Consider the following 25,169-nt stretch of genomic DNA (forward strand, 5'->3'; position numbering starts at 1 on the left):
CTATCAACACAAGATGGCTGCAAGAAACAGAGAAGGCAAACACAAGATGACTGCCAGAAACACAGATAGCTCCTAGATAGCTCACCGATGATGCTTTTCAGGTCATTTGCTGTTGCACAAGAACATCATAACATGAGTATGTAGTAAAATTATAATGTATCATCTAGTTATTTACCATATAATCCACGGACTGTGAGAGTTCTGTCTCAGCTACTTTTAGGTTTAACGTTAGTAAGAAATGCAGTGCGAGGCACATCTGTAAATCTTTATACTGCAATACATGCATATTTAGAACAGTATAATTGTTTTTGTGATGTAGCTAACACAGTATAATACAGAGCTGGTGACCATGTCATCCTAGGATAACCACGGAAGTATTCCTATGATGTTACAAGGAAGGTGATAGACATGCTGAGATTAATTTATTACGCTAGTAGGAGTTGATAGAATTCAAACTTAGGGCTTTACCATTGCTGCCCTGTAGATTACCAGTGAATCAATAAACAGTGCTCAGAGAGTACACAACCTTTTCTTTTGAATCTTACTTTCTTGTATAGAAAAGCAATACAGGAAGATAATCCTGTCAGTAGTCCTGTTAATGGCAATAATTTTTCTTGTCTCTTGTTTGTTTTCATTTCATTGTTAATGACAGTTGTTTCTGTCTCATCTCTTTTGTTGTTTTCATTTTATTAAGTTCACAATTTATGCAGTTTTATAGAAAGTGAGAGTCTTTTTCTGGTTCTACCTAATCTAATTGTATAACTGTTTATTCGATCTGTGTGACTCAGGCGTTACTTCTCAACATGTAAACGCTGACATAGTAATCAGCCCTCTCTTAATCCATGACAGAAAGTACTTAATGGGGTATATACAAAGGGTTTAAATCTACTTTAAATGTATATTTTTACCTGGGCCTTCATGGGAAGTGTTTCAGTTATAGCATAAATTCTTTTACTATTACTAGTATCCTGTGATTCTCTGACAAGCATATTTTAGAGTTCCTTTCAAATATATAACAGAATAAATAAAGCAAGTATCACAAAATAGTACCAGTTTGACATCAGCCAGAACAAGGAATGTTAGATATAATAAGGCACAAGGGGTTGTGCGTGGAAAAAAATATTACCACATGTCCTAGGTTATGAGACACAAATACCAAAGCCAAAAATGAAGCCAGCACCGAGTGTGGTAAAAAGCATCGATTTAATGTGTAAGAATACACATACACATATACAAAAATCTAATAGCACATGCACAAAAATCTAATAACAAAAAACATACTAGATGTGGGGTAACAGCCCCAAGCCACCTAAAAAAAACCTGGTTTTGGACAAATAGGCTTCTTCAGTGAAATGCTATGAAGAATAAGCTCACAACGCTCCCTTATAAATCCTAAGTACCAGCCCCTAATAGTATCCAATTGGATAATACTTAATGCATTAATAATGTTCATTCAAACCTGGGGAGAACAAGCCTCCTAGTTTGATTATTCATTTCCTCTCCTTCATGTTAAGTATGGAATGCCAACTAGATTTATCCCTACAATCACGCATAATACAATCAATAATCGTAAGCCTAAAATTTGCGTTGGTGTGTTTGGAAGTGGGTTTGAACAGTGCGTTGGACTGCCTTTTGTTACTGATGTCACTCATGTGTTCCCTTATTCTGAATCTAAGGGATTGTGAAGTCTGCCCTATGTAAAAGGCAGAACATGAACAGGTGGCCATGTATATAACCCAACATGTACTACAGTTGGCAAAAAAAAATTATATTATAGACATTGGGTGTGTTTTTACTGGCAAATTCTTTTCACTTAAAAGCAAGCCTAAAGAGTGAGTACCTTACATTCAATAGGCATATAGTACTATCACTTTCATGCACAACCACAAATGCCTTATTACACTTGTAAAAAATTGGCAGGTGTGTTTCTTGCAGTGAGAATTTTATATTTAGAAGATTATGTATAATAATTACTTGTTTTGTAGTATATTTTAATGTAAAATAAGGGATCCCATTCAGAAACTTGAGTTTTCAGAAAGTCGAAATTCATATGGCTGAGACTATATGATCGACTTTTCGAAAACTCGAACTTCAGAAAAAAACTAAAATCAACTTTTTCTATATTTTTCTGGGCAGGCAAGCCTTCTGCACCCCCACACCCCCTGCACATTATATATACCAATTCCAAGAATGCACTACAGTGGGAAAAAGGGTAAATTCCCTCAATCCTCACTGTACCTGATCTCCATGTAAAAGCTTTGAGCTTTGGAAAGTCGAGCATATGAATTTTGACTTTCTGAAAGCTTGAGCTTCAGAAGGGGAATCAAAATAAGTCCTCCATCAATTTTAACTAATTAATTACTGTGTAAGGTTGTAATTTTAGTAACAGAATGAAATTTTAGTATCAAGTATGAATTTTCATGGTAGTCATCTAATGAAAAACACAAACCCTGTCTTAAGACAGTGAGGAGGTTGCTTTATTCTAAAATTCTTAAAACAGGTACAAGCTTTCAAATTGTGCTTTTTCAGATAGAATAAACTAAAACTTCTCTTTGTTTTTCTTAAATAATTTTTGTGTTGCATATTCGGCTCAGAATTAATCTGATGTACCTACTTTATACTTGAAGAAGCCGCGGTGGTGCAGCAGTAGCATTGTTGCCACACAGCAAGAGGTTCTCCTGTTCGATTATCGGCTGTAGCGCCTTCTGTGTGGAGTCTCCATGTCCTCCCCACGGTCAAGTGGTGTTCGAAAGACATGCGTAGAATGGGTGTGCTTTCGCTGAAGGTTGGGCATCGAGCTGGCACCCATAAAAAAATCTACTGCCAATCATTAGCAGACCGGAGTTCCACTGTGGTGACCCCTAAAGCCAAAAGAAGAAGAACAACAACCTACTTTATACTTGAAGCTAAGCATCTAAGGAACCCTTCTGTCAAACGGTTGCATTCTTTTACACAGTCAACTTTATAAACAGGTGCTAATGTTACACAGTACCTCAAGTGAGTTCAGGCAGGTGAATTAGTCCACATGAGAAAATTCACATATCATTAATACAGTGTTTCACAAACATGTATACTGTTTTTCCAGGTAGCACAGACACAAAAATATTTACAAGAGTGTTGATTCTGGTGGCATCTCCAAGGCATAAAAAGCAGATAATGGCAATCGGTAATGTTCCCCACCAGCTTTTTTAAATGTTTGAAGTCCTTGCTGTATTCTAAAAGTATTCACAAGGATTATTTATTTGATGGCGGTTCCCAAAAAACTGAAAAATGCATATAAGTAAGTAGTAATGTTCCCTTAGTCACCCCATCATTTTTCTTAAGTAGGTTTAGCTGATAGCATCCTTGTTGCCTTTATTTAATTTGGTCTCTGTGGTAATTTGAATGGATGTTTTATTAAGCAATAACCAATGACATGGTGCGGTATATTGAAGATTTACCCATGGTTGGTGTGGTTTAATCATGAGGGTCGAAGCCCGAGTGATTAAATAAAGCCAACCATGGGTAAATCTTCAATATACCACAACCACGGAGTTGGTTATTGCTATTATACAATGACATTATTTAAGAAAAAAAATACTTACTTTTCTTAAATAATGTCTTTGCATAACGGTGCATTACTGTTCTTCTGCCGGTGGTGGTATACTGCTTCCTTGTGTTGATGTACTGCGCATGCTTATGAGACTTCCATTCCCATGCATACCCAGTACATCAATGATTTGAATTGGAAGCAAACAAGAAAACAAAGTCTCTGTTGCTCCATTAAAAAAAAAGTTTTGGACACCTTATACCAATTGGAAAAAGTTCTGGTGACTGAACCTTTTTCCGTTGGTATATTGTGGGATTTACAACGGGCACACTGGCCAATCAGCGTGCACATTTTGGAATATTAATGGGGGGGTCATTGTATAATTTCCATTTTAGTATTATTGTATTTTATTCAGTGTTTTATTTGTGTGTACTATATCTTCATATTTACCAGTTAGGTTAATGAACAACCTAGCAGATAACTTCCTGCTGTGCGTGCTCCTGCCTTAAATTCACTGCTTTCTGTTGCTATAAAGACTATTTTTACTTGATGTTATTCATTTCTAGTCTTTTTTCTAAACTGCTTCATTTCCTTTTTTGTGGAGTTTATATTTTTGCTTTCTTTGGTTAATTACTTTTTATCTTACTGGATATTTTGTATGGCTCCTATTAGATAATTTGCATAATTTTCAGTTTTTAGTGCTTTTAGCACTTTAATGTGTTTTTAGTTTTTATTACAGTTCTGTTTTATTTTATTTCATTTTTATTAATATATTATGTAGAATTAGTAATGTATTTGAGTTGTAAATGTTTATTCCCATTGTTAGATATTGTGTTTATTGATTTACTTGTTTGTTATTATTTATGGAGTATTTTTCTGTTTGAGAGTTGTTCCCCGCTTAATGATTTGTTGAGATGGCAGTGGTTAGATGGATTTTGAAGTGTGTAACTGGATGTGAGGTCCAACTGGCTTACACTAGCTTTTTCTCATGCATAAAACAGATTTGATACCCAGACAGCTAGCAATTTGGTCAGTTTTTCTTGCCCACTTTATAAGCAAGAATAATGAGGCATTAAAAATGGAACAAAGCAAACTGAATCATTTATATGATTACATGTCTGCCATGTTTTTTCCATGACTGTTCATACAATACAAGAACATTTATAAAAAAAAACATAGATGGAGTATTTTAAGTGAACATATTTCACCACCGAGTTTAACAACAGATATTCATACTTTCATTATATTAAGTTTGTTGGTATTTCCATTTCTGGTAAGATGTTTCTTCCTAGCCATATACTTGAAAAAAATGATGCCAGTGTGTACATTATCAAGGCTGTGTAAATGTGATATAAAATGCATCAGAAGGATATTAACACGTAGCTGAGGTACAGGACTGAATTTTCTACATTTATTTTCTTTACAGGCTGTGGTATCCAAGCTATAAAACCAGTCATCAGTGGCTATGCCAGAATTGTGAATGGCGAGGAAGCTGTTCCAGGGTCTTGGCCATGGCAAGTTTCCTTACAGGTATTTATTTTATTTATGTTTAATAAAAACATGCCTTTTATTTTTAATTTTAATTGTAATGTTATCATTCTATCATCATTTAGACAGAAATTGCCATAAAAGTACTTCTAACCAAATCTAGACTACTCTGTATATTTCAAAACGTGAAAACGAAAGAAATTTTCCTACATAAGCTCATAGGTAACTACCAAGCTATCTGCCCTTGCAGACCATTTTAAACCTAATCAATTTCCCTTTTTATGCTTGAAATAACATATCCCGTTTGGTAATAGATTATATATTACTCCTAATGAGAATAACTTGGATCATACCATAGATAATTTGAGGGGACTCATCCATGAGATAAAGCATTTGGTAGCTCGCTCTGTCCATTTGTAGTACAGGAGACAGTCCTGGGGTAAATTTTCTGTTTCCCATCCATAGTTGCACTTGAATATGGACAGGGATGAATTTCATTTTATGTGTATGGGAACTCTGCTCCAGAGTAGCAGTATCCTCTGCAAGATATACCCATCCCTCCTAACCATTCTGTTGATGTTAAAGTAAAGGCTTAGATCCCTAGATAGATTATTTCTGATGACATTTGATTTGCTGATGCTCAGTAAATACATCAGTAATGGGCCAGAGGATGCCTTGTATGCCAGAGACATAAGTTGTGTGTCCTCTTTCTTTAAATTATTATTGCCAGTTGTTTGCTGGGCATGTAGAGTGTTCTGTACTAGATGTCTTCAAAAATCACATGCAATTAGGGGGATTAAGAAAACTGTGTGAATGGATAAAAAAAAAAAACTTGAAAATAGGGACATACCCAATTACAAAAATATTGTATTGATGCTATGCAGAGTTAACAAAGCCTGAACGTAGGAACATTCCTCCAAAACTGGGAAAGGAGAGAGGTCTGGTTTCAAACTACAGTTAAGACCATGCAGATTTAGTAATCCTGCCTTCCCATACAAAGCCAGCACAGTGCAAAGAGATAACAGTAAAGATGGAAACCAGAGGGACCATACGCAGCAAAAACAGGGTACAGTGATGTGGGTAAGTGTGGCTTACCATCAGATGAGGATCAGCTGCACATTTCAGTAAGTCAGGTCACCCTTGGAGGGTAAGCTGACTATGCATCATGACGTTTAATGACAAATGTCATAACATTGCAGTGACACTTTCTAGAGATTTAACTGTACAAGTCACCTGTGGTGTGTCACACAACTACTAAATGATTATGTGTTATGTAAACAAGTATTTACCAGCCAATGTCTGTGCCACCCTCATACTTGGCTTAGTTTTAACCATATATCAATACAATATTTATAGTGGTGTGAAGTGTTGGTCTATGCCTATTTCACTGTTTTGTATTTAACTCTCATTAGTATCTCATAAGCTGTACATGTTGTTATGGATTCCTAAATTATAGCATGTCTCATTAAATTGCTTACTAGTTCTAAATGTTGTACACATTTTTATGTTTCAGGACTGGACTGGCTGGCACTTCTGTGGTGGTTCTCTGATCAGTGATCAGTGGGTGATCACTGCAGCCCACTGTAGTGTCACGTAAGTAATACATAAATCTACAGATCTATGAAAATAGTAAATGATTACCAAAGTTTGAAGCAATGATTTACTCCTTTGAGTTTATACAGAGAGTATTGCAATGGGAGAAATTATCTAAGATATTATTAGTACCAAGGAATGAGACAGTCCATATAAATACTGAATAGACATTTATATGAGCAAATGAGAGTGCTATCTGGCAGGCTTGGCTATAGCCCGACTTTTCTTCTATTACATTTTGGTAATGGGTGACAATGTCATACATCTTGGCAGCACATGTAGCAAGGAAATGAGTAAGGGATTACATGGTGATTGGAAATCCAAATTATAAAGAAGGCATGGAAAGTTGTCTATAAATTAATGTGAGAAGTTAATGAGTACTATGTAGCTGCTAAAACAGCACTAGTGGAAATCAATGCCAGAAATAAAACTAAAACTAAAACACACAAAACTGCCACAGGACTCCTAGTAGCAAATAATAGCGTTAGTTTTATACAACGGTTAAGCTCTTTCATCTACATATTATAATAACAGACATCATCAGAACCAAATACAATCAATTAACATTCCTGCATTTATACCCTCATTGTAAAAACATCATACACCATATTGACATTCTTAAAGGCACATACCCTATTAATAGGCAAAAGCTGTTAAATCAAAATTAAAAATTAATGACTTAACCAAAACAAGCAAAGTCACTAATAACATTTTTTGTAAATGAACATTATGATATTGCCTGTGCAAAAATGCTGATATAGTTCTTTAATGAGAGCATAAATATACCTGTAAATTGCATATAAAGACATAACAAAAATAACATACAATCAACCTAAAATAAAATATATAACGTTCAAGAAACTAAATTAATACAATGTACCCTACCCTTGAAAAACAACTGTTTATTAATTCACAGTGCAAAATTTAAGAGCACTGGCTTTGGATATATTATCACTTATGCTGAGTGGATCTTGTGCATTAAGGTTCAGTTGCCATAACAGTTCCTTGGATTCTAGTACAGTTTCCCAAGCACTGCCTCTGGAATTTGATACAGCTTTCTCTGGTATTGCAGATAGAAACATCTTATAGGTAGTACAATGTATTTTATACTTGTAAAGAGAATTGTTCTGATATATTTTACATATTTTGTAGTTGTGCTCATGTATACATTTATTTAAAGACCTTTTAGTCTTACCTACATAAAATGATTTACAAGAATCGTATGCAGCTATATATACTATATCCTTTGTTAAACAATTACAACCATCAGCCATTTTGAGTTTGGACTATAGATGTCCCAACAAAACTCCTGCTGGAGGATAAAGGGGCGTCAACCACATCACCCACATTTTTTCATACCCCTAGTGGGTTTAGAGTTCTGATTTTTCAAAAACACATTTTAAATTTCTACCCCTCTTGTAAACACTCAGTGGCCTTTCACCCATTGTATGTAATATACTTTTTATCAGTATTGAAAACAGCCCAATATTTAGAAATTATTTCCTAACCTCCACATTCTAAGGGTGTTGTCTATTGAAACCAGAAGTGGTGGGGAAATTTTCCTGAGTAACAGTCTGCCGAAGAATAGGTTAAATCTAATATGCCTTAAGTTTTCTCCCTCATTTCTTATTTGCTAATAAAATAGTCCACATAGCCCATCTAAGAACGTGCTAGACAACTTATTGCATTCATCCCCAAACACTACTTCATCAATAATCCTTCTAGAAATCCTAATGAATTGTCCTTTTACCAATGATCTCTTTTGAGACAGGGGTGACTACTTCAATAATGCAAAAATGTGGGCTTCTTATAAATACTAGATTTAAAATGACAATCTTCCTTCTAGATGGTTACATACAAGTAATCATAAGAATCTTCTGAAACAGTACATGTAAACCTCAAAAAAGAGGTGATAGAATTAATATAACTAATAAACTCATTCAATTAATCTCTAGTATCAGTTCTCAAAATAAAAATGGTAGCAAGGTAGTGGGTATACAGTAACTAACTTTGTGAAAACTGAGATTTTAAAATCTAATTCTGTTCCCATGCCCATATCACAAGGTTTGCATAAAGGGATGCAAAACTGCACCCACTGCCATACCCTGCATTTGCTTATAGTGTTCACCTGTAAAATAAACAAATTTGTTATTAAGAGCAAATTCCATACAATTCATCAGGATTATAAAATCATCTACAGAAAGAGTAGTGCTTCAGATTAACTCTCTGTACCTTCAAAGAGTGGAATACAACCAAGCAAGCAAATCAATAACATAAAGAAAAATTGTGTACAAATGATTTTAATTTTCTATTTCTATATAAACTGCCAATAGGTAGGTCTTAGAACTTTTGGCTGATACTATGGGTCTCATGGGAGGATTGGAAGCATCCTTGTGCACGTTTGGAATACTAAGCATCACAGGTACAATCCGCTTCTCTAAAGAACTTTAAATACAGTATTAGTAATGAGGCTACTTAGACAAAGCTCTTCTAAATACATTTCAATGTTGCAATAAGCAAGACTGATTTCATTAACAGGAACATTTTTTTATAATTAAGCAACAATTATAACATTTTGTTGGAATAATTAAACTAATCCATTAAAACCATACCACCTCATTTGTTATACTTCATAATTTTGATATGTGTCACAACTCAATTTATGCAGCAACTCCTTCTCTTTGTGTCCCAAATTATGTCCACAAAATTGATGAGATGATTGTCTTAACAAATAAATACCCCATCTGCAAAGATTCTCAAACAAATTCACCACTGGAGCACAAGAGGGGATATATGTACTTTTTTCTTAAATAACTCAACAATAGTCTCTTTACTGTTGTTTTAAAGAATTGATAAATTTAATTTGCTAGTAAAAATTTTAGGTTCTAACGAACAGTGGATACATCAAAATTGGAAGAAGAGACAGAGACAAAATCCCTCTCAAATAAGTTGAAATGCACATCAGTGATATTCACACTAGAGTAGTTAAATATTTTGAAGCCATGCCAGGAGAAGGAGTTCAGATTTTCCACACTATCAGAGAGGGTGCATGTTAACGTCACTTTGAATGGCCCTGACCTCGCCCTGTGGACCCTTGGATTTTTCCCTCATTGGTAAAGGGGACCTTGTGGTGTTCAACAATTGTCTCCCACCCTCGATTAATCAGTCTCTCTGAATGCCGGAGGGGCAGAAAATATAAAGGGTCATAATTAGGTGACAACTGGTCATTGAGATGGATGATGGCAACTGCTTCCACTTCAACCTCAGCAGCATTAGTGGAGGCCATGTTTAAGTCCAGGAGACCTGCTTTAAAATTGCTCAACCCCATAGATTTAGGTATGGGTTAAGTAGAATTACTTCCATAAGCCTTTTCATCTCTTTCTAATGTTTTAATTTCCCTAGTTTTAATAAGAGGTGCTTGCCGGTCTGCATAACTAAAAAGTTTAGAATAAACATCTAAGTGTTGATCAAACAGCAAATCAGACTTGATGTTTGTATCAAGACTATTAATTTGTTGGGACAAAATTTCCACATTATTATTGTTCTCTCTGATTAAAATTTTAATAATTTCTAAACCACGCTTGTTAAACATTTCTACCAGTTCAAAATACAAACCACAACTATAAGAAGCCCCAATGGGAAACATCGATATCTACAGACCTTGTGGAACATAACCTTTATGTAGGTATATCTCTAGATAAACATTGTCCAGTTGTACTTTGTGGAAATTCTTTAACAGTTTTTGAAAAGAGAAACTCTGTTGTGTTAATGACTCACTGCCATGTATCAAGCTAAGACTGAAAGGTTTGATAAACAATGGACAATGAGTGAACCAATTGTTTATAGTAAGAAAGAGATAAAAACTATTTGCACATTGATTCCAGGATTACCCAATGGTGAATTGTCTCTACCAGTACTGATATTATTATTATTAAAACAATGCAAAAGGGAACCATTCGAGTGAGCACCTCTTAAGACATTAAGTCTATCAACCAGACCAGTTTCTATTATATGCAATTTACAGCTATATTTATACATGCACTAGTGAACTATATAGTATTTTTGCATAGGCAATATCATAATGTTCATTTACAAAAAAAAATATGAGTGACTTTGTTTTGTTTAAGCCATTAGTTTTGTATTTTGATTTGACAGGTTTTGACTATTAATAGGTTATGTGCCTTTAAGATTGTCAGTATGGTATATGATGTTTTTACATTGAGGGTATAAATGCAGCAGTCTTATTTGATTTTATTTGGTTCTGATGAAGCCTGTTATTATAATATGCAGACAAAAGTGCTTAACCATTATATAAAATAAACTCTATTATTTACTAGTTGCGAGTTCTGCAGGTCTTTTTGTGCCAGGTTTGTGTGTTTTAGCCACTTTGTACTGGTTTACCACTTTTTTATGTGACTAAACATGAGTCATGATGTGAAATGAAAACATACAATAGTTTTCTGTGTATGCAATAATCATAAAGTCACCTACTTGGAGCAGTAGATTGCGCTGATGAAATGGTCTGTGTTTTTTAAATTGCTGCAAGTATGAACTGCACTGTAGCAAGGTACATAATATGAATGATACCAAAAGTGAAGTTTTGATAGCCGATTGGCATGGGTTATATAGCTCCTTGTACCCCCATGCAGGTTACTTTGCCTTTTTGCTTCTCCAACTTAAATGTTATTACATTCAAGTTTTCACAGTTCAAAGATGGTACCCTCACTTCCAACTAGTTTATTTTGTTTGACTTACTGAAGTTTACTTTACATGTGTGGTTCTCCTAAGAACAATTACATCTTTTTTCCACACTCATCAGATACCATGGAGTAGATGAATTTGGCAAAGTTGCAGGTATTATACGACTAAGATACAGGCATGCCTTAAATAAATAACGGAAGCTTAATTTTAATGCAAGATAATGCACCTTGGTGACAAAAAAGCCCAAGCAAAAACTACAGGTAGGGAAACAAGGCATACAAAGTACTTTAAATTCAAGAACAAAAGGAAAATGGGTGAAGCTATATGACCGTGGAACTGGGCAATCATTGTAAATTGGCTAAGAGAATCCTGGTATTAAATGGTAGAGAAATCTAAAAATCGAGAATGGGGAGTCATTCTTCCTGTCTAGAGACAGTTATAGTGACATATCTGTAAATCTGTCTACAGTACTATATGCCTCATTTTTGCAATGATGTTGATAGAAATTATATTGAGCTGAGAAGGCTAATAGAAAGGTAAAGAGATTGCATTAGTACTAAACAAAGTAATTTGACTACTTAGGAAGAAAGGAGGTGGATTATAATATTATTTAAGTACATGAAAGAAATTAATTATGCCGAGAGGGCTGCATTTCACAGAGGAACAGATATTGAAAAAGGATATGTAACTGCTATAAAAAATGAGGATAACTAAGGTGTGCATATGATTTTTTTATATATTGTTTTAAAATAGCTATTAGATGACATAATACAGACATATAGACATGTGCATTCCCCTGGAGTGAACTTCAAAATTCTGTCATGTCCAGTTTCACTCCATTAACTGCATTCTTTAAAAAGATGAGTGACAAGTTCCATTTTGGAAATAACTTTTCTTACACAAAAGTATAACATCCTTTGTAACACAACTTCTTTACATATACTGAAATCTCCTTGAGAAAAGGATAACAAAATAGTATATATTAAGTACCTTTTCATGTTCACCTGCTGGGTGCACCCATTAGCAATGAGGATGTTGAAATATAAAATACTGTTTTTTTACCCCATATCTTATTGTGATCATACGTGACAAAATACCCTTCTATTACATGTCCTCCATCTAAGTATTGTCCCCTTTAAATAACTACAATTATTCCTTCTCTATATAGCTTTCTCTGAGATCCTATGTAACCCACATTGCTACATTATTTTTCTTTATCTCCCTCATTGTGCATTCGGCTATCAACTACGGATTCCTTCTTTTTAAGACTGAAGCCCTCCCAGTCCTATGTGGTCTGCTGGAATTTAGCCCTATCTCTGACCCAGATGGCCTGAGATCAGATAGTTGTTTGGGCTCTGAAGTAGACAGCTGAGGAAGTTGGGAATTAGCAATCTTTTTAGGATCACCCATCCAGGAGTGTGTCAGCCTCCCTGGTCCATTGCTCTGCTGACATCGCATGGAGGATGGATGGTAATGGAAGTGAATTAAGATGAAATGCGATACATACTCTCACCAAACAGTGAATGATGTGGCCAAAATTATGCACACAGAAACTTGCATGTGTTACTGTAGTAAAATATGCATGGCTGGCTACATTGAGGGAATGGGATTTGGGGCCCCAAGAAATGCAAACTCCCTGTGTGACGATGACCATGATTCTCCGCTCTCACGTTTTCCCCTGAGTACCTAGAACATGGAGTAAGAGAAAAGAAATGGGGAAGTGGTAGAGAGAAGGGAAGCTGAGAAAAAAAAGATTCAGGAAAAGATTCAGTTAATGCCCTCCTCTTTTGTCTGTGGCAGCACCATTATGATGACCACAATCACTATCTTGGGGTGATTGTACGTTGGTGTAAGAAGATAGCTGACTCCATATCTGCATCTGATTGTGCCCACCTTTCTTTAATTTCATTAACTGTAACACTTTCCACAATGTGGCTATATTATTCAGTCTCACTCTTCCAGTAATCATCCACGTAACTTTTAACCTATATTGGCATCATGAATATCTGGCCAGGCTTCACCCTCATTCCCCCTCCTGAACATTGTTCTGCCTGTATTCTTCCCATCAATTCCATTTATTTTTTATATAATTTGCTCCTCCCCTTTCTAAAGATCACAACTCTGTTTCTTTTATCTCCTTTACACTATTCAATATTTGAGTTACAGTTGGTTTATATACTGACTACCATTTTTTTTAGTAATTGCTTTTTTTTGCCACCCAGTATTAAACTTAATAAGGCCTTAGTATGTGTAGGTAATTCAGATCCTTAGTACCATCTCAAAAGAATTGTTTCTTCAGTTACAGCCATTTGCTCTGCCAACATTTCTGACAGAGTGCTCTTCAGGGAACTTTTTAAAATTTGCCAGCTCATTATACTTGCAATAAAACGCCCTCTGTTATTTCTCCCTTTTCCATCACATTTTTCTCATCTACCTGAATAAAAATTATCTGAAGTCTGCTTGGGGTATAAAAATCTCTACACAAACATGACCAAGTAAAAATTCTAAACCTTCTGGATGTTGTTGCATACTTAGGAGCCATACAGATGCCCTTGCATAGTTTGTCTGTAAATTGCATTTCTCAGAATTATATGTTGTCTTATTTACTCCTGTAATGCAGAAGTAAACATAATGGTGCCTTATACGGAAAGGAAGTCACAGCACTATAATTAGTAATTAAGTCAGTTGCTGAAGAGCTTTATTTGCTGCATGTACATGCTATATTTATAGGACAACTTCATATCCATTAGTCTGTCAGGCAGATGGCATGTTAATCTTCATTACTGTACTGGCTGGTAGGAAACAAACGTTGCCATGTCCTGATTCAAATGCTTTTGTCTTTCAACACTTCTCACCGAGTCATCCTTGGAGAGCATGATCGTTGCTCATCAGCAGAAGCAATTGAGACAATGTCTATTTCCAGGGTAAATCAGCTTCATAATCAATACTCTCAGAATTAGACTAATGGAGACCCACAGTATATCCTGATGTACAGGTTCAAAGTCTTTCAGATTAGGATTATATAGATTCCCGTTTTCTGCCATTCTTTACCATATTTCAGACTTATTCTCCTGTTATTTAAAGAGCTCAGGTGATGTAGCCTCAATACTCTGCTACTAACTTATTCCAAATTTCAGAATTCTGCAAGAAGTATATCAGCAGTAATTTTTCTTATATCATTTTGTATATAGAAGTGAACATATTTTGGGACGCAGCCACACATTTCAGATTTATGCAGGAAACTTCAATATTGTTGCACTCTGATAATTTTCCAGTTTTTCAATTTGATGTATAATGCGGTATGGTATCTGTGTGTGTGTGTGTGTGTGTGTGTGTGTGAGTGCGTGTGTGTGTGTGTGTGTGTGTGTGTGTGTGTGTGTGTGTGTGTGTGTGTGTGTGTGTGTGTGTGTGTCTGTGTCAGCAATTTGACTGACAGTATATTCACGTGGGGAAAAGCTATAATCAGTATATTACAAGTTCTATAGAGGAGATGTAATATAGGTGATCAAATGTTTAACTAATGAACAAATGGGGCGTAGATTAGGAATGAAGCTGTTGAACTATAAAAAATGGACAAGAAATAAAAAAAATATATATTAAAATTAGAGGTCATGAATACAATGATTGGTAGTCATTACTTTCACTATATAACAGATAGTAGATAGAGCAAGATTACTTTTAAATTTAGAATAGAATTGTGCTTTGTGGCCATTTCTAGCATTGAATAAACTTGCTTTTTGTACATATTTATTCCTGGCATTGGTGTTGGGCATTATCCTATGCGCTGGTGCACCTTTTAATATGGTGTATATGCCAAGAGGTTGTTGGAGAAGGGCCTATAATTATCTTAGTTGAGGTCCTGGCCTGTTGTAACACTGTAAACAGAATAACTGCATTCTTTGTGAAGTATAACATTACTAAACGCATTGTACTATTTACAGGCTGAGAAAGTAAGGACTATGAGGTGATTCAGTAAGAAGTATGATATGATTCAGTAAGAAGTATGATGTGATTCAGTAAGGAGTATGAAGTGATTCAGTATGGAGTATGAGGTGATTCAGTAAGAAGAATGATGTGATTCAGTAAGGAGTATAAGGTGATTCTGTATGGAGTATGAGGTGATTCAGTATTATTTCAATGTCATTATCAGAAGCTGTATCTTATGTTTATTACTTAGATTAATAAAGCATTTTAGAAGTTTACCTTACTGCAGTCCTATTCCATTTGTAGCACATTGTTCACTTTTTTTGCAATTTCATACACTTTAATTTATACTAAAACCTGTTTTTTATTGAATGAGAAAATAATACATGAATTTATTAGTTCTCAAATGAGTTGCAAAAAAACAAAAAATTGAATATGTTCACTAATAGTATTAAATCTGAAATAAACACGCTGAATTTTGTCATTTGTGATACAGGTATTTCGTCACCCCAACTACAAATCCTACAACATCAACAATGACATCGCCCTTCTGAAGCTGTCTTCATGTGTTAGCTTTACTGATCGTATTTCCACAGTATGCCTGCCTGCTTCAAGTGCTAACTTCCCAGGAGACATGACATGTGTGACTACAGGATGGGGCTTAACCAATGCCAGTTGTAAGACTTCTTTTTTTATCTTTAGTTATATATAGCTCATGAATAAATAAGTTGCGATATCAAAAACTGCAATAGCTTTTTTCAAATATTCTAAGGATCTACAAATGAGGGACGTAGTGCCCTATGTTATGGCATCCATTGTGTTAGATTCCATTTCTTTTTAAATCTACTCACTGATTTTAAAATTATTTATTACAATGTTAAGTACTTAATAATGCTGATTTGCCTTTGGGCATCATCGGCAGATACAAAAAAAGGGACAATTTCCCATGGTTCTTTTTTACCCCTCTATTTAGTGTTGTTGGATAAAGAAAAAATATATTTATGTTTGGGAGCCCTTACTACAACCCAGATGAGCTGCATTTGATTAGCAGTATGGATCCTAGTGGGGCATAGCCCAGGAGGATGTGAGTTAGTAGCCAGTGCTACTCACCAGTACAGATGGGTGGGGGGGTTGGCTTACCACATTAGCGGTGCCTGCATGATCACTCCTATTTACAAGGAAACTTGCTCAAGCTGCATAGGTCACCACACAACCAAAAGAGACATATGGTAACACTCATGTCTCTGGCAGCTACATAGATATGTAAGCCACTTATGGGGATTGGTTAGCAGGGGATTAAGCAGGCTTGCATGCTCCCTACCACCTGATTGTTAATTCTCAGGTGAATGAATACTCAGATTAGGCTCTCCATAAAGGGAATAAATGGGTAATAAGGTTTATGCTTGGCCCATGGATGCCTGTCTCTTGTCCCAGAGACTCAATGAATGAGCCAATGTGACACAGCAGAGAGAGACATTCGGTGCATGTGGGAATAAAATCTTATCAAGTCATGCATAATTTCTTGTAGAGGAAACAGTAATAAAATAGAATTGAAGGTTAAGGTTTATGTCAGCTAGAGTGACTATATGATGGGACTGTGGGAAAAGTAGAGTGGCCAATGGTCAGTTAGGTAAGAAAGCTAAAAAAGACACAGAGTAGGTCTTCTTAGCCTGGTATTGCAAGCATATTACATAAGTGGATTGCTAGGAAGAGTGGTGAAAAAGTCATGTATATGACAGGATAATAGGTGGTTTTAGAATCTCTCCTGTGGTACTAACTTATGCTGGTCAACAGATACTGTAACTGTGCATTTGTGAAGGAAAGGAAAGCAGTGGTCTGCAGAGAAGGAGTAAGTTTAAACTTTGCTTCTTGATTATCAGTCAAATTGATTTATTTCACTAGATGAGTAAATATCTCACAAGAAGAGAACAACAATTTCTTCTTTCCACTTTTTTGATTTTATGAAATTCATGTTGGCTTAGAGAAGCCAAGGACTTAATTCCTGTTCATTTTTAAGCAATTTGATGCAGAAGGAACCTCTCAGGCCATGTCATTGAATTCCTAGAAAATTAATAGGGACATGGAATTATTACCTTTTCTTGAATATTAAAATTTGTTCATAGTTAGATGCAGGTGTGAATACTTAAACAAAGTACATAGTGACTAGTTTCTTATCGAGACGACCACCAATGGTGATGTTCCTACTAAGCCTGACACAGTTAAGTGATTCACTGTATATAAAGTTACCTGAATTGGTGGTAAATAAGTTGTTGTATTAAACAATGTAGCTAATTATTGGTCTTCAACACAAGTATAATTTTATAGACTCATTTTGAAAAATAAAAGTGTTGGACTAAACATTAAAATTAAACAAATTCATGGGATTTTCATTATACATTTCAGCTTCTAATACTCCATGCCAACTGCAGCAGGTAGCTCTTCCACTGCTCACAAATACTCAGTGCAAGTGTTACTGGGGCAGCAACATTACCAACATCATGATCTGTGCGGGTGCATCTGAGTCTTCTTCCTGCATGGTAAGTCAATTCATTTCACAGAGTGAGTCTGATATATTTTTGGTTTAGAAATGTCTGCTCCATTTTAGTTGGTGTGAATCATTTCAATACCCTCCTTGAACATGGCAGATGTCATGAGAGCTGGGCAGTAATTCACAAAATGCTGACATCTGTGGACCTTGATATATTATTGTTATATGTTATAAAGTGTGGCTTTAATACATGTCAAACCCAGCTGAAATGGTTCATATCCCTGCCTGAGGTGGTTTCACAATATAACAATCTTCACTGAGCTTGGTTTGCCACATTACAACCCCTGAAGATACAGGTTAGCCCCATCAGAGTCCTCACTGAGGTGTTTTTTTGCCACAAAATTACCCTCATTGATGTAATTTTCCCACATCACAGCACTGGTTGAGGTGGTTTCACCACATCACTACCCTTGCTGTGAAGGATTAATGACATCATGACCTTCACTGACATGATTTCTCTATATCACAACCCTTGGAGAAGTAGTTTTACCACAATGTGATCCTTACATTGTGTCCCTCAGTGAGGTGGTTTTCCGACATCACAATGATTGATGAAATGGTTTTCCCATGTCACACCTTTTGCTGTGGTGATTTTACCACATCATGATCTTCGCTGAGGTTGTTTCTTCACATCACAACACTTGCTGAGGAGGTTTCACAACATCATGATGCTTGCTGAAGTGGTTTACTCACACCATGATCCTTGCTGACATAGTATTACCACATCGTGACACTCATTGAGGTGATTGTACCACATCATCACACTTACTGAGGTGATTGTACCACATCATGACACCCATTGTGGTGATTATACCATGTCATGACACTTGCTGAGGTGATTTCACCACATCATGACACTTGAGGTAGTTTTTCCACATCAGAATGCTTGCTGAGGAAGTTTTACAACATCATGATGCTTACTAAAATGTTTTCACCACGTCATGATCCTTGCTGACTTAGTTTTGCCACATCATGACACTCATTGAGGTGATCGTACCACATCATGACACTCGCTGAGGTGATTTCACCACATTATGACACTATGACACTATAGGTGGTTTTTCCACATTAGAACCCTTGCTGTGGTAGTTTTGTCACATCATGACCCTCACTGGGGTGATTTTACCACATCATAGGCCTTGCTGAAGTGGTTTTGCCACATCATGATCTACATTGCTGCCCACAATCAGGTAATTTCACCAAATTATGACCCTGGCTGAGGATGGGGGATCATCCAGAGGAAGTAGGGAGGAAAGTTCACTGAAGGACCAGTAACCCTACCAGGTGCATGATAAGATGTCATGGTGCATGATAAGATGTCAGGGCACATGATAAGATGTGAGGGTGCATGATAACATATCAGGGTGAATGATAAGATAACATGTCAGGGTGCATGATAAGATGTCAAGTGCATAAATAAGATGTCAGGGTTCATGGTAAGATGTCATGGTGCATGCTAAGATGTCAGGGCACATGATAATTTGTGAGGGTGCATTGTAACATGTCATGATGCATGATAAGATGTCAGGGTGCATGATAAGATGTCATGGTGCATAATAACATGTCAGAGCCCATGATAAGATGTCAGGATGCATGATAAGATGTCAGGGTGCATGATAAGATGTGAGGGTGCATTGTAACATGTCATGATGCATGATAAGATATCAAGGTACATGATAAGATGTCATGGTGCATAATAACATGTCAGGGCCCATGATAAGATGTCAAGGTACATGATAAGATGTCATGGTGCATAATAACATGTCAGGGCCCATGATAAGTTGTCAGGGTGCATGATAAGATGTCAGGGTGCATGATAAGATGTGCTGCCTAAGTACAGCAGGAAGAAGAGTTCTTGCCCAGAATCATTATGTACCTCAGTGGCATAGTGGTGGGGAAAACTGGGTAGCCAGCAGCGTATTTTTTTAAATTTGATTTGGGTACTGACTGTGGTTGTTGGGAAAGGGACAATCTGATTTCCTGCATTTAATTAGTTGGTTACATTAACAAGATATTAACAGGCATATAATACTGTACATAAGCCATGGTTAGCATTTGTTCCATGTTGGCTTGTGTTTAAATTTATGTTTTCTTTATTAATAAACAATGTAATGTCTTAATGGTTTATTTGGTGTTGATCTACCTTGGTTCACTCACTTACATAAAACTGAAGTTGAGTGAGTGACTTGCATTAAGGCTCAGCTTATAGCCTAAACAAAACAGGATAAATATTGCACGAGTACTAAATGACAATAAGTTTAGGTTCTCAGTTGAATCAATCTGTATTGACTAAAGTAATTTCAATCACAATTATTATCTAGATATCCTCCCCCTGTTTCTGTGCTTTTTGCCTGGCTATCTGGTATCTTTCCACATCCATGCTAAGATATTCTCAAGTCCCAATGTTACTTAATAGGATAAAGTGGGAATCAGGAAATTAGTGAATTCAAGATATTTCTAACTATTCTTAATCTTCAGAAAGTGTTTAATATAGCAATAACCCACGCCTGGGTGTGGGTAATGCTGGATTTACCCACGGTTGGCGTGGTTTGGTCGCGAGGGGGAAGCCCGAGGGACCAAACAAAGACAACCGTGGGTAAATCCAGCATTACCCACCCAGAAGTGAGTTATTATATTAATGCCAGTATTTAAGAAAAGAAATAATTACTTTTCTTAAATAATGGCATTGTATAATGCCTCTTTGCTGCCCTTCCGGACCTGTCTGGTGTTCCGCGGCAGTTCTGATGTACTGCGCATGCCTACGCAGTACATCAGAGCTGTGGGCAAAAGCAACGGAGAATGCAAGTTCTCCATTGCTTTTTACTGTCTCGCTATGTTAAATGGGTTTAACATAGCGAGACAGCTTTAAAATAAGCAACGGAGATCTCCGTTGCTTATTTTAAAGCTGTCTCGCTATGTTAAACTCATTTAACACAGCGAGACAGGTTTAAAAAAAAGCAACGGAGATCGCAAGATCTCCGTTGCTTTTTACACACTGTGTCGCTATGTTAAAGGAGTTTAACATAGCGAGACAGCTTTACAAAAAGCAACGGAGATCTCCGTTGCTTTTTTTAAATCTGTGTCGCTATGTTAAACTCTTTTAACATAGCGAGACAGTGTTTTATACTAACGGAAAAAGTCCGGGCGACCGGACCTTTTTCCGTTAGTATATTGAGGGATTTACAACGGGCACGCTGGTTGGGCTGGCCAATCAGCGTGCACGTTTTTAGGGTAGGCATTGTATAATGGTGTGTAATCCACTAAAGAAAAGAATATTACAACTATATTATGTGACACTAAAAAGCTTAACAAAAGCACAGTGGAAATTTATTTGAAAAGACATGCAGCTGTCCGTATATGTTTGTTGGTCTGACACTACATAATATTAATCCCTTGTTGACTGTAACCTCTGAATGTCATACGTTCATACGTTCTATGCCTTCAATGTATGACACTTATTTGTATAAAATGGAATTGACAGCATAAAGTGCTTTGCTAGCAAAATCAAAGGAGCTATACAATTCATAAACCATGCAAAATGTTCCCATATCTTCTTTTCTGTCACATTTACTTAAGCTATTATCACTAAGCTGATTATAATTTGAAATGTAATTCTTTGATTTATAAAATTATGATTAATTGAAGAATGTAAGCATATAGATCAGCATCTTTCCTGTGAAGTTCTCATTTATATAAAAACATGAAATTATTAAAAAAATTGAAAAAAAGTTTATAAAAGTTTCAAAATTAGTAATCAACAAATAACCTGATATTCAGGTATGAAGTTCTTTCTTATGAGAATTTTGCATGTACCTGTTATTATTCTTTTATTTAAAAAATGAGAAAAGGTAAACTTAGATTCATTTTACTTATAGGTTCATAGGCAAGTACTAGGCTAGCTGCCCGTAAGGGCCATTTTAAGCCTAGTGTATTTCCCTTCTTGTGCTCGAATTAACCTATTCCATTTGGTTAGAGATTGGGTTTAGCCATCCCATGGTGGATAATTATATGTTACCCCTAATCAGAATAACTTCGATCATGCCATGCATGGGATAAAACAGCTAGGAGATGCTTTTGTCCATTAGTAAGCATACATGGTGCAGTCATGTGGTAAATGTTCTGTTTCTCATCCATCCATCCAAGAGGCTCTTGATTATGACAGGGATGAAATTTGCTTGTATCCTCTGCAAGATATAACTGTCCCTCGAAAGCATTCTGTTGATGTTGCAATAGAGGTTTGGATCCCTAGACCAAGCATTTCTCATGGCATTTGACTTGCTGATGTGCAGTAAATCATTCAGTATTGGGTCAGAGGATACTTTGTATGGCAGACACAGGTCATCTCTTAGCAGCCTTTTGGACCCTTAATATAGTGACAGAGTTTTGAGTCGCTCCACGTAGGATATGCTGCTTTGGCATTGTATACTTTTAGTAAGGTATATCTGTAGGAGTTCCAGTTGTTGCATGTGTTTTGACAGATACATGCCGAAGAGGAGATTATATTCAATGACTGGCCTAATGAAGGCTGAGTAAAGGGGAGCAATGGCATCCCTAGATCTAGACATAATCCCTCCCTCAGGGCTAAACTCTAAGGGGTATATTGTTAATGTGACAGTTCCTTGGATAGATGACCATTTGTTCTGTCATAGCACCAATTGGAAAATAGTAGAAGGAAATTTTGATTTAATTAATGCTATTGGTAGTACCCCTAGGTTTGTCTATTAAAGGACAAATAGTTTTAAAGTTGTATTACAGAAAGATAGTACAAAGATTTCTGTACCAGTGACAGACAAAAATAAAGGAACATATAAATGTAGGTTTTGCTCTGCTTGTAGATTTATTTCTGATGGACCATATATCTCATTAGAGCATATAAAAGAAACTATTACAGTCCCAGGGAGGTTTTCCGGTAAGTCTAGAGGACTGGTTTACATCAGTTTATGTTCTGGTTGTTGTGTTTTCTATGTAGGTACTTATAAAAAAAGAATAAAAGAACACCAGTATTCTATTAAAATGAAAGATGAAAAAAATGCTTTATATAAGCATTCTGTACTGTGTAAAAATATAAAACGTTTTTATTTTCTGTACTGGAATTAGTTCCTTCAGAGTTAAGGCGAGGTAATTTTTGGAACAGAGTTGAGATTAAAGAAGGTGAATGGCAATTTAAATTAAAGGCTGACAGGTATCCAGGGTTAAATGATTCTGTTATCATAATTTTTTTTTTTAAATAGAAGATTTACAGGTATATAAATGATGATGTATTCAGAATTATTGTATAGAAGTTGCTTGTGTATTTTATTCATGTATTTTCATTCTCATGTATTTATCTTTAAATAGTTGTGGTATTTGAATTGTCTTTATTGATTAATTGATTATTGGATTTTATTGGATGTTTTATTATATATATATATATATATATATATATATATATATATATATATATATATATATATATATATATATATATATATATATAGTAGGTATTTCAGTTGCTTTAAAAGTTTCTGAAGAAGTCTTATTGAAGAAAGCAGTGAATTAAAGAATTGTGATGCTAATTCCAACTTATTGTCTGTTACTACACTCTAAAATAGTAGTTTGTTTGGTTTTCAGTGATTAGTTTTACTACTTTTGGAATGGTCTTATTTGTTTCTTTGTGACTTCTTAAAGGGTGCAGTAATGCATGATTTGGTGTTTAGTTTCAGACCATGATTTTGGCACCACTTACTCATTTGGAACAAACCTTCCTGCAGGATGGCTAAGTTTTTTGTGGACTCAGCGACTGCTCCTAGCTTGCAGCCATCTGCAATCTTAAGTCACTCAGAGCCTTTTGGTATTTGATTTTACTTCAGAAAAGTAGATGTCAAACAGGAAAGGTCCAGCACAGAACCTTGGGGGACTCCACTGTTGATTGGTCTCTTTTTGTGGTATCTTCCTGCATCCTATTTGTAAGCCAGTTGGTAATCCAGGGTATTAGAATTTTACAATACACCAATCATTATATCTGATATGTGACAACAGATATTAATAGGAATTATAAAATAACATGCTAATCCATGAATAAGAAAAAGACATAGGTAACATATGACTTCAGTTAGTAAAGGCACAGCTGCGCAATGAAAGCATCTGAAACTGAAACTGAAACGAACATTTCTAAAAGCAATTCTAAATTCATTGGCATATGATCTGGCTTTAACTCAAAAATATATTTCATATACGTTTTTCATTCATATGTATATAACTTAAGATGGTGTATATTACCTATAAACATATTACCTATATGCAAAAAATAATTATGCACATTCATCTTAAGTATGTTTATCCTGTAAAATGACATAGTAATTGTTTTCAGGTCATCTAGCCCTCATATCAATGATTGTGTTAATATAAATGGTTTATTTTGTAAAAACAAATTGTAACACAGATATGCATCTGCAAATTAAAGTGGCACTTAACAAACTGTCTGAGCAACTGAGTTTAATAATAACCAAAATGAGTGGAGAAGCAATTGCCAGTTAAAAAATATCATTTATGGAATACTTGCCCTGGAAACTGAGGTTGCCATTCAAGGTAAAAACCAATGATTTGTTTAGCAGCAGAAGTGGAATTTTATTTACTAAGCAGAATGACATTCTTCCAAGCAGTTTGCCATTTTCAACATCTACCTGATTTTATCTCAGAAGTACACCCTCCCTACTATTCATACATGTTTAAGTTTTTATATTAGAACCCTGGATAGTAAAACTCTTATATTATGACAAATGAAAATGTTATAGATCCAATAGTCTTCATAAATCATACCTTTTCAGAAATATTTAGAGTAAAGAGAAAACAATATCAGGATTCAAGACTTACTCATGAATTTATTGATTTATTTATTTTTATCTTGTAATGCACTGACTGTGATTCTTGGGATAAGATTGTGTAAGGTATGGATTCATATTTCTGGACTTCACCCAGAAAAAGAAGTCCATCATCTACTCTTTCAGCACTTATATTCTATACAGAGGACTTGTGTATGTGTTAGCAAACAATGCTGAGTTCACAAAGCAAACTGCTGTTTGCTTGTAAGGATAATAGGAAATGAAACAGAGATTTTTAAATGGCTACATAATAACACGTTTGTCTTGTTTATTTTCACAGAGTGATTCTGGAGGCCCTCTAGTCTGCCAACAGGGAAGTGCCTGGTACCTTGTGGGTATTGTATCCTGGGAAGCAGCTCATGTTCTCAGACAACACCTGGAATATATGCTCGTGTTACTGCTCTGAGGTCCTGGATTGACCAGACTGTTGCAGCTAATTAGACTGCATATTTATGCTTAACATTCTGAAAAAATAAACACAGATTTATTCGTTAATGCTGGTTTTCAATGCATATTCATAAGGGCA

General features: G+C 35.7%; 1 protein-coding gene across 1 annotated transcript; it reads left to right on the top strand.

The window, feature by feature from the left end:
* Window positions 1–598: 598 nt before the first annotated feature.
* LOC122808132 (chymotrypsinogen A-like) lies at window positions 599–25,049 on the top strand. The gene is made up of 7 exons (XM_044079102.1): window positions 599–627; window positions 4,924–5,059; window positions 6,531–6,610; window positions 14,157–14,235; window positions 15,732–15,912; window positions 17,639–17,772; window positions 24,924–25,049. The coding sequence occupies exons 1-7, from the start codon at window positions 599–601 to the stop codon at window positions 25,047–25,049; spliced, it is 765 nt and encodes a 254-aa protein (XP_043935037.1).
* Window positions 25,050–25,169: the final 120 nt, after the last annotated feature.

This window comes from Protopterus annectens, chromosome 8.part0 (genome assembly GCF_019279795.1).
Source record: "Protopterus annectens isolate FY-2018-M chromosome 8.part0, PAN1.0, whole genome shotgun sequence".
Taxonomy (NCBI): domain Eukaryota; kingdom Metazoa; phylum Chordata; order Ceratodontiformes; family Protopteridae; genus Protopterus; species Protopterus annectens.

Coding starts and splice junctions, on each gene's coding strand:
- LOC122808132 (XM_044079102.1), top strand. CDS start 599: ATGGCAATAATTTTTCTTGTCTCTTGTTT. Junction 628..4,923: donor ATTTTTCTTGTCTCTTGTTT/GTTTTCATTTCA, acceptor GCTGAGGTACAG/GACTGAATTTTCTACATTTA. Junction 17,773..24,923: donor CTGAGTCTTCTTCCTGCATG/GTAAGTCAATTC, acceptor TTATTTTCACAG/AGTGATTCTGGAGGCCCTCT.